General features: G+C 42.1%; 1 protein-coding gene across 1 annotated transcript in view; it reads left to right on the top strand.

The window, feature by feature from the left end:
* LOC119419790 (collagen alpha-3(VI) chain) overlaps positions 1-10,961 on the top strand; it is a 99,318-nt gene that overhangs the window by 82,955 nt on the left and 5,402 nt on the right. The window contains exons 34-42 of the mRNA XM_037687173.1: positions 654-665; positions 769-1,262; positions 1,360-1,462; positions 2,577-3,278; positions 3,375-3,465; positions 3,552-3,607; positions 5,431-5,691; positions 7,745-7,804; positions 9,967-10,152. Coding sequence (XP_037543101.1) covers positions 654-665; positions 769-1,262; positions 1,360-1,462; positions 2,577-3,278; positions 3,375-3,465; positions 3,552-3,607; positions 5,431-5,691; positions 7,745-7,804; positions 9,967-10,152 — 1,965 coding nt within the window. The remainder of the gene's footprint in view (positions 1-653; positions 666-768; positions 1,263-1,359; positions 1,463-2,576; positions 3,279-3,374; positions 3,466-3,551; positions 3,608-5,430; positions 5,692-7,744; positions 7,805-9,966; positions 10,153-10,961) is intronic.

The raw sequence follows: 10,961 nt of genomic DNA, 5'->3' as shown, positions 1-10,961 counted from the left end.
GACAGACAGACAGACAGACAGACAGACAGACAGACAGACAGACAGACAGACAGACAGACAGACAGACAGACAGACAGACAGACAGACAGACAGACAGACAGACAGACAGACAGACAGATAGATAGATAGATAGATAGATAGATAGATAGATAGATAGAGTGTATATATATATGTGTGTGTAAACTGACCACTCCTATCATTTGAGGAAACTATGCTTTATAGTTTTTATATTGCTTAAAAGTACAGTTTCCTCAGTTGATTGGGGTGGTCAACGGTTAATCTGTGGGGGCTGAGACCCCATTGGCCACCCTCTGGCTCCACCATTGCACCTGGTGGTGGATAAAATGTCTCTTTCCACTCTCCAGGATCCATCACTCTCCATCACGTCAGACAAGATAAAATAAAATAACTCTCTGTTCTTCACAGTGTAACTCTCACCCACTTCAATATCTTGCACCAAAACATTTAGATTTACCATCATCCCCTGTTCAATTCTAGTCCAGAAAAACACTCATCACCAAAACTAAAAACATTCACTATTCAAATCCCTCAGCGACGAGGGACATTGGCATTCTGCTTGTTATTGTAATAAAACATAATGTTTAGGTGTGGTGATTAAAATGCCTAATTGTGTTTATGTTCTTTTTTACCAGCTTGCTGTTATGGTAAGTACATAAGTATATTTTATTGAATATTACAGCGTCAAACTCCTGCTTGTGATGCGTTCATTACCATGCAGTAAGGAGAACTTTATGTGAACAATTTTAGGGAAGCTGGAGTGTCCTCTCTACCCCACGGAGCTGGCCTTTGCCCTGGACGTCTCCCAGAACGTTGATCGTCCCATCTTCAACAACATGCGTGACACGGCTGCACGCCTGGTCAAAGACATCACCATCGCTGAGAGCAACTGTCCACGAGGAGCCCGCGTTGCTCTGACCCTCTACAACTCCGAAGTCATCACCGAGATCCGGTTCGCCGACGCCATGAAGAAGCGTGCCCTGGTGGAGCACATCGAGGGCCTGCAGATTCCCAGGTCTAGTAAACCCCCAAGCTTGGACACGGCCATGAGCTTCGTGGCCCAGAACACTTTCAAGAGGGTGCGCAGTGGTTTACTTATGAGGAAGGTGGCTATCTTCTTTGTTGGCCATCGGGCTGGTCAGACTCGGGCGATTTCTAACGCCGCTCTTCGCCTCCACGATGCTGGAATTGCCACTTTGTTGTTGGTCAACCGTGAGGACAGAGCCCTCAGCAAAGCAGTGCAGGTAGACTGAAACCATGCAAACGTCTCAAAGTTTCTATGAATTTTCTGCACATAGTTGTGTGAAAACTTTTTTCTCTGTGTTCCTCCCCATACGCCAGGTCAACAACACACAACTGGCCCAGGTACTGGTTCTTCCTAGTCCTGGAAGTGCCCAGTATGACGAAGTCTTTCAGAAAATCATGAGCTGCCATGTTTGCCTAGGTAAGACGTGTTGCAGCTTATAGATGGGTTTCTGAAAACATATCTTTGTTTGTTTGATTCTGGTGGCAGAACAAATCTCCTAAAACATCTTTCAAGGTTGACGATTGCAACAAGGTCCAAAAATATCTACAAAAATAGTCTGAGACTCTGAAGCTTCACAGTCTTTTGCCAAAAGCATAAGAAGATTGTGGAGTTTAGCCAAACTTAATGGACTCCATGTTTTGTTTATTAGGATTATAAGAGGCACTGCAGGAGTTTGTATGGTATTTATTGGTGTTTTGTGTTATGATGGTGATGTAATTGGCCAAAACTGACCCCCAAAAACCCCATTTGATGGAATGGAGAGGAATTTGAGACCTATTAAACGGTATGTATTTTGAAATATCTCATGAACCACTGGTCACAAACTATTGAAACTCTCACAAAATAATCACTGGAGGTTCCGTTACATCTCATTAGTTGTTTGGAAACCCACTACAGCTCAATTGGCAAAAATCTAAAATGGCTACAACTCTGTGATTTTTGGGGATGACTTTGGTGTGGTGGTAGTTGTTGGTGTTCCTAAAGCAATACACTGACTGCTAACAGGTCCTTTGGTCAAAATTTTGCCATAAACTGCTGGGGACAACACCTGTTAACAAATATCTCTTGAATAATTGGATGTGCATCTCTAACTCAATATTTGGAAACAACCTGATTCAAGCTGGCCAACATAGCAAATCACATCAAGTGGCAGAAACCTTCAAAATGGCTATGTTTTTTTTCTAGTTTACAATAGGGTGGCTGTGGCTGAGTGGTTAGAGCAGTCGTCCTCCAATGCAAGAGTTGGGGGTTCGAATCCACCAGCAGTCACATGCCGAAGTGTCCCTGGGCAAGACACTGAACCTCTCATTGCCTCCAATGTGCGTCCCATTGGTGTATGAATGTGATAAAGCGCTGATTAGTCTCTTTAGAATGATTTGTTCAATTAGCTTTGTAGAGATCTAGTAGAGTGCTGTATGAATGGGTAAATGAGGCACAGATTGTGTTGTAAGGCGCTTTGAGTATCTAGATAAGATAGAAAGGCGCTATATGAGTACAGTCCATTTACAATATTGCAATTGTTCTTTTTCAGATGCATGCTTTCCAGACCAAACCTGTGACTACATCCCTCCATCAATCAGTCGAGATCGCCGTTCATTGACCTTTGATGTGGACATCGACATGGCTTTCCTCATGGACAGCTCTGAGTCTACTTATCCATCCTACTTTCTGGAGATTAAAAGATACATTGCTCACATCATAGAAGCCCTCCATGTGTCTTCAAACCCCACATCATCTTCTCATCACGCCAGAGTGTCCGTCATCCAGCAGGCACCTTACGAATTTGTCCAGAACAAATCCGGCTCTCCCATTCACGTGGACATCGGCTTGACTGAGCACCACTCAGCTCAGGATATCATCAAAGTCCTGCTGGACAAGACACAGCAGCTAGAGGGTGGCCGAGCACTGGCGGCGGCCATTCAATCCACAGTGGAGGAAACATTTGAGAAAACACCGCTCCAACGTGATAGGAAGGTTCTGATGATCTTTGTGACGGGAAGTGTTGCAGATCAAGAGGAGCAGCTGATTCGTGTTTCCAACGATGTCAAATGCCGAGGATACTTCCTGGTCATCTTCGGCGTGGGTGAAACGCTGAGTCCAAGGGACGCTCAAGTCCTGTCACGCATGGCAAGCGAGCCTTCGGACGTCTTCTTCAAACGGATCGAAAGCATCTCTCACTTTTATAACAAACACATCCAGAACTTTGGTCAGCTGTTACCAAAGTACATCAGCTGTAAGTTCAACATCAACAGTCATGAGTTGAAACTCTATTGGTTACATCAGTTTACCCAAATTCTGTTACAACTGTCGGCAATTCATTGCATTTCAGTTGAAACCAGCCCCGAATCGTCCAGTGAATGTAAGATGCTGCAGAGTGACCAGCCGCTGAAAAGCCCCCTGATGCACCCACACCAACAGGAGTAAGTCCTGTTTAAAAACAAAGACTGTTAAAAATGTATTTGAGAAATTTATGATTTCATTCAACGTCTATTATATATATTTCTAGGAAGCATCAGAAACATTATGAAAGTCAACAAACCGTCTTTGAAAGAAAGCACAATGGTGAGACAAATTACATTTTTTCCTGTTGTGTATCCTCTGACTAATGGAGTTTGCCTCATTTCATCCTGGTTCTGTCACCATTAACGGATTGTGTGTTGGGTAGAAAGTCCCTCTGAGTCTGGGAAGTCTTTGCCTCAGGTAGGAGAGTTTAAGTATCTTGGCGTCTTGTTCCTGAGTGATGGTAGGATGGAGCGGGAGATGAATCCATGGATCAGGGCCTTGTCCTCAGTAATGAGGCATTGCTCTAGTCAGTCACGATGAAGAAAGAGTAGAGTTGAAAGGCAAACTCTGGATTTACTGGTTTGTCTATGTTCCAGTTCTCACCTGTGGTGATGAGGTTTGGATTAGAGTTGCACTTTGATCCGACCTGACCTCAACCTGTAGCCATCATTTCCGAACCCGACCCAACCTGACGAATTAACAATAATTACAGGTCCGAACCCAAAACCCCCCCAACATTTTTAATTAAGCTTTGACTGCTTATATAGTTATTAACGGTTGGCAGACGTGCACAGCTGAATAAAAGGGACAGAAGATCGGAGATGAGGGTGTGTTTGTCCTTTCATGGCCGTCAAAGCGCATTAAATCCCTGCTTCTGCCTGCATGCTGCATTATTCAGACACGGACACTACTCTGACATGTCTGTGAGGATATTTTGGGATCTCACCTGTTTGGGTCATCGACCGTGCGCATCCGCTGAGTGCAGCGGCTGAAGGTCCATTTGGGCGATGGATCGCTGCCTGGCAGTCCCATTTGAAGCTTAACTGAACTTTATTTTACCTCTTTCAAGGCCGGTAACAATTGGCAAGCCATTTTGCCAAACAATTGGATTGTCTGCTGCGTGCGTCCGCTGATGCATTCAAAAGCTCAACACCAGCCTGGCCCGCACATTAAGCACATTATTATGGCCCGGCCCTAATCCGGGTCGGACCAGGCCAGGCTCAGGGTTCGGGTTAGAAATGACATCTCTAGTTTGGATCAGGACTGACAGATCCTGGATTTAAGCAGATGAAATGAGCTTCAGGTGTAGGTGGCTCAGCCTTAGAAAGAGGGCGAGGAGCTCCATCATCTGGGGAGGAGCTCAGAGTAGAGCTGCTGCTCCTCTGCATCGATAGGAGTTAGTTGAGGAGGTTCATCTGATTAGGACGCCTACTGGACGCCTCCCTAGGGAGGTGCTCTGGACATGTCCTACTGGGAGGAGACCCCGGGGAAGACCAAAGACACAGTGGAGAGACCATATCTCTCAACTGGTCTGAGAACACACTTGAGTCCCCCAGAAGAGCTGGAAGAGGTGGCTGGACCTCCCTGCTCAAGCTGCTGCCCCCGAGACACGAGTCCAGAACCGGATGGATGGATGGATGGATGGATGGATGGATGGATATAAAACAAAGCATTGGTCTGTTTTCACTCTCCTGTTCATCAGAAACACAAATGTTTCAGATGTGTGCCGTGAAGCCTTGTGGTTTTCATTTTTATTAAATCCTTTCATTAAACTACACGTTTTAAATGAAAATAGCAGCAGTTTGAGACTTTAGTGATCTTTGATAAGCAACAGCTGTTTTTTTTTTAGATCTCACACTTGGGTTCAGTTAACTTTTTTTTTAGCAACTAGTAAAAAAACGTGTTTCAAAAACCCCACCGAAGTTTTCTTCAGAAATGCTATCATCTAGTCAAAGGGATGTTGATGACTGATAAACTCACAGAAACATCTAAATGTGCACCTTGACATACAGCATTGTGCCCCATTGACGTTCTAGTTTAAGGAGAACCCGGCTGTTTTCTGCTGACCGTGTTTTGACACCACGCCTTCATTCACCTTTCAGACCCAGATGAGCTCCACGTCTCGAACGTCACCTCGAGCAGCTTGAAGTTGCGATGGGGCAACTCCGACCCAAAGCTCTTTGTTTACTTTGAGGTCGTGGTAACCCGAGTGCCGGACCACGCACTGGTTCTGAAGACTAACGTGTCAGGCACGGAGATTTCCGTGGACAACCTGGAAAGTGCTCAGACGTACCACGCCGCGGTCTCGGCGTACACGGCTGAGGGCCAGCTCGTCTCCACGCGCAAGGGAATCATCCAGACCAGTAAGTCCACAAACACTCCCACAAATCTTAAAATGTAAAGAGTCATTTAGTTTTTACACTTATCGTTTATATCCCACTTCGTCACAAGGTCCTAATTAACTTTGAAAACTCTTGTTTTCCATCACTTGAACAATTTTCAGTCAGGTCATCTGGACAGTTTTTTTTTGTGCTGAAACGTTTCACCTTCCATCCAGAAGGCTTCATCAGTCAAGGAAACACACAACACAAAACTGATTTTCCCCCCAACAGCTTACTCCAAAGTGGAACAAACCAGTTATGTTGGTGCTAAGATGGTGTCTTTGGCACGCCCCCTCCTCCGGTGCCGTCCCTCTCCCTCGTCGACAGTCTTGTCAAACTGGTTCAAAACCAACAAAGTCCATGCTCAATAATCCAGGTATACCTGGATTATTGAACATGGACTTTGTTGGTTTCATCACTTGACTTTGTTATTCTTTACCAAACTGTACAAGGGTAACTCGAGTACTTTTACTAACTTTATTAAAGTTCTTACTGGTTCTTCTTGGTCCAGTTATAACAGATCTTTGAGACATTTTGTCCAGGACACATTTCATTTCCTAAATCGTCACAAGTGGTAGTTGCCGTTAACGAGCATGCTGGTTGCTGTAGTAAACTTAGACTACCGTATTTTTCGAACTATAAGGCGCATTAAGCGAAACAAGTTCAATCTGACAGATTTTTGAGCGCCGTGTACCACATAAAATCGATTTGAGTTCAGTAAACACAACCAGAAGGCGCACTGTCGATTTTTGAGAAAATTTAAGAATTTTAAGTGCACCTTATAGTCCGAAAAATACAGTACTCTGGATTGTTTTTAAACAAATAAACACTGGAGTATTCATGCCACACCACCAAACATCTACATGAACAAAACAGCAAAACACAGAAAGAACATTCTTAGCTTTGATGTTTGCAGACGACATTGTGATCTGTGGTGAGAACAGGTGGAAGAGAGCTTAGGGAGGTGGAGTTAAGCACTTGAAAGAAGAGGAATGAAAGTGAGCCGTAGTAAGACAGAGTCCATGTGTGTGAACGAGAGGGAGGAGGTGGAACAGTGAGGCTACAAGGAGCAGAGGTCACAAAGGTCAAAAGTCTCAGATCCTCTTGTTGTGTAAAGGATGTTCCTAACAGAGGACATGGAGGGACATGGAGGACTCACTCTGGAGACCCTTGAAGAGGGAATAGCTAAAAGAACAACTGCTATGACAGCCTTCTTCTTTTGGGAGTTTTTATGGCAGGTGGCATCCAAAGTTAAGATGCATTATCACCATCGACTGTGCTGGAGTGTGGGCCAGAGTATTTTTCTTACCTACTTAATCTATATTCTTATATATAATTTTGTTTCCTTAAGAAATTTAACAAATACTTTATTTATCTTGTCATGTTTAACCAATACCCTGTCCACTCTTAATGTCTCCACCCCATGTTTCCTTAATTCTTGTTTTAATTTTTCTCTACTCACCCTATATATTTTCACATTGACTTATTATATCCATGCACACATTTACCTGTTGGATGCTATCAAATGTAAATTTTTATTTAATCCTGTATGTCCAGGATGTAACCTTGCCATCACTACTTGTTCCTTTCGACTTCCTCTAATTCTTTCCATTCTCCCTACTTTCTTCTCTACTTGAAATAGGTGACGACTTTTAGGCCCCTCCTCCCCGAGTCGCTGCCATTCAGAGTTAACTTGGTTTTTAATAATAGATTTTATTTCAGATTTACTAAAAGTAAAAGTATTAAATTAAAAAAAACATGAACTTGTTGTGTTGTTTTTTTTTAACTTCTTAACTCGTTCCATCATAACTGATCACTTTTTATTGTTTTTACCTTTTGACTGAACGGTAAAGAACTTTGCTCAGCTTCTGTTATTTTTAATGTGCCTCAGAAATAAATCTGACTTTGAATTCACCAGTTGTTTAAAACCTGTTGTTTTACTTTGAGCTTCTCAGAACAATCGTTAAATATCCAGTGATCAGATGACGTGAACGTCCACGCTTGTTGCTTCATCACAGCTGGTTTCTCTTCACAGAAGCAGCCAGCCACATCAGCAGCACTGTTACACCCCCGCCTCTGGACAACCCAGAGACCGGTGAGTGGATTCAGTTTTTATTTGAGTTCATCTGCTGATCTAAACTTAAAGGAAGAAACTCTGAACTGAACGCAAAGAACTACCGTTTTGCTTTTAAATCAGCCTGTAGAGTGAATTTCCTCAGGTTTTTCTTGTCGCTATTAGCAACTAAAAACAGAAAAGCAGGTCCGTACCACAGAAATGTCTCTAACTCACTGAATGTTCACTCCTTTGTAGGATAGATCTCTTCTATCACGTGCGCCAACAAACAAGGCAGCTGAAGCTGAAATGTTTCTCTCTGGAGATGAAATATGGTTTAGTTACCAAAGCTAAGCACCGGCGGGGCCTTAAATCTGCTTCCTTTTATGGAAACCCCACGATGAGAGGCAAACATAAAACATGAGAACATGTTTAAGGGCCGCAGACTCAGGAGACCCTTTGAAGGGTCCTGATTCATCGTCGTTCTTTCACAGTCGTAAAAATACCCATGACTTTTCCATTATTTTAATGCTGAGCTTTGATACTCAAGTGACTTGAACCAACATAGTCTAAAGTGCAGAAACCAACTCTGTGAGATTTAGAAACAAGTACAAACGGGAGAAATGGCATTTTCTGTGAACATGCCGTGTGAATGCTTATTGCTGAAGAACTTGCTGAAATTAGCTAAATACGAAAAACATGATGAAATGTAGCAGAAATGGACGAACAAGCCTAAAGTAGCAAAGAAAGCAAGGACATATATTTGGTGAATTAGGTTTAAATGAACAGAAATAAGCACAAAAATTAGGAAATTGTCTGAAATTAACAAAAATAGCAGAAAAGTTTATGAAAAGGCAGAAGGAAGCTTAAACTACCAAGAGCTTAAATTAGTTTTAAAAAGGTAGAATTAGCTTAAAAAGCCAAAATTAGCATAAACAGCTAAATTGTAGCTGAAATAGCAGAAAGAGCTGAAACCAGCAGATAAAAGCTGAAAAGAGCATAACAAGCTTAAATAATCAGAAAGAAGTTATTTAGTCTGAAAGTAGCAGGAATTACCAAGAAAAACTTGTATTTGTCTGAAAACGGATGAAATTAGCTAAAAAAAAAAAAAAAGGTAGTTGAAAAGGTAGAACAAGCTTAAATTAGCAGAAGAACGCAGAAAGAACAGAGTTGCTGAAAGAAGTAGAAATGAGCACAGAAAAGTGGAAATTGTCTGAAAAAGCTGAAATTAGCAACAACAAAAAACTTGCTGAAAAGTAGCTAAAAATGCAGAAAGAAGATGAAAAAGGGAGTGGAGAGAGCACGTTTTTACTGAACGGGGCTGAAAAAAGTTTAAACAAGTGCAAAATATGTGGAATTAGCTGAAAAGGCTTAAATTAGCATAAAAATGTATATAGTAGCTGAAATAGTAGAAAAAACTGAAACTTGCAGAAATAAGCTGAAAGGAGCATAACAAGCTGAAATTTGCAGAAAGACGTTAGAAGAAGCACAAAAATGTTGTAGTTAGCAGAAAGAATCAGAAAGGAGCACAAAACAGCTGAAATTAGCTGATTTTTTTTTTAATTGGCACAAGGAAGCTGAAAGAAGCTGAAGCAGAACAAGATGTGAACAGAGCAGTAAAAGGTTGTAAACAGATCTAAAGATTTGAAGGATGTAAAATGAGCTCATTTCATTTTCTATGAGAAAAAATGGCAGAAAAGGCTAAATATTTCAAAAAGCTAAAGTTGCACCAGTACCTAAAGTCAGAGCAGAATTGTCCTGAAAGAGCTGAACGTTTTGATACACGATTTGCTGAAATTGCTTAAAACCTGTGGGATGAGAAAGGCGCCGAAAAATATACGGAAGAAAAATGGATGACAATAGTGTGAATGCTTCATAAACATTCACACAATCAAACGACTTGGACCACACTGCACACCGTAGATTACTAAAATAAACTAACATTTATTAGCGTTTGTCACAACTAACTTTTCATTTCATGTGTAGAAACTCATTTAATCCACTTTGATCCTGCTCAAATTATTACATTTCTGTGTAGAAAGACTCGTTTAGGAACTCTTTAAACACGTTTTAACTGCTCGTTTGATTTGTTACATGCAGTTTGTTTGTTTTTCACCTGTTTTACATTCAATCTTAACAAACTCATCCTCTCTCCCTGTCTGTCCTTCACGTCTCTTCTTTTACTGATTTCTTGCATGTTCTAGCTAACCATCTTGCAGACCCATGCTCACTTGACTTTGACGCCGGATTGCCGTGCAAAGACTATGAGCCTAAGTGGTTCTTTGACAGAAAGAATGGGTTCTGTGCACAGTTCTGGTATGGAGGGTGTGGAGGAAATGAGAATAGGTTCGACTCAGAGGCCCTGTGCTTGAAAAACTGCGTGAAGTCAGGTAAGTTGTTGCCAGGACTTCTGGAGGAACGTGCTGCTGAGTATTACACACTGAAATGGGGGGAAAATTCTCATCATTTGCACCCATCATGAACATGTTGTTAGCTTGCTAATGTTCAGTTCTGTGTTGGATTATTCATTTGAAATCAGTTCAGATTATTTACAAAGCACCAGATCACAACAAACATCATCTCAGAAAACCGGACAAAAACATTCAATCAGGACAGTCAGTAAAGCTGATTGTGCGGAGTCTTCACTTCGTCGCTATCTCCCACCCTGAGCTCACCCTGATTGGTGACAGTGGGAAGGAAAACCCCGTTTAACGGGAAGAAACCTCAGCTGAACCAGGATCAGGATGGGAGCCATCTGCTTTGACAGACTGGACTTAGAGAGGACAGGAAAGAGACACAAACACAGAATGACTGGTCCAGGTGTGGTTTCTATGGTCCAGGTGTGGTTTCTATGGTCCAAGTGTAGTTTCTATAGTCCAGGTGTAGTTTCTATGGTCCAGGTGAGGTTTCTACTTTGTATGGTCTATGGTCCAGGTGAGGTTTCTATGGTCTATGATCCAGGTGAGATTTCTATGGTCTGTGGTACATGTGAGGTTTCTATGATTTAGGTAAGGTTTCTATGAGCTATGGTCCAGGTGTGGTTTATATGTTTTAGGTGTAGGTTATAAGATTTTGTAGTTTCTATGGTCTATGTGAAGTTTCTATGGTCTAGGTAAAGTTTCTATGGTCCAAGTGAGGTTTCTATGGTCTACGGTCCAGGTGAGGTTTCTATGGTCCAGATGTGGTTTATATGTTTTAG

The sequence above is a fragment of the Nematolebias whitei genome, chromosome 13, assembly GCF_014905685.2.
Source record: "Nematolebias whitei isolate Nwh7 chromosome 13, NemWhi1, whole genome shotgun sequence".
Classification (NCBI taxonomy): domain Eukaryota; kingdom Metazoa; phylum Chordata; class Actinopteri; order Cyprinodontiformes; family Rivulidae; genus Nematolebias; species Nematolebias whitei.
Note: the sequence above shows the minus strand (reverse complement) of the source record. Positions and strands in the feature narration are given on the sequence as shown.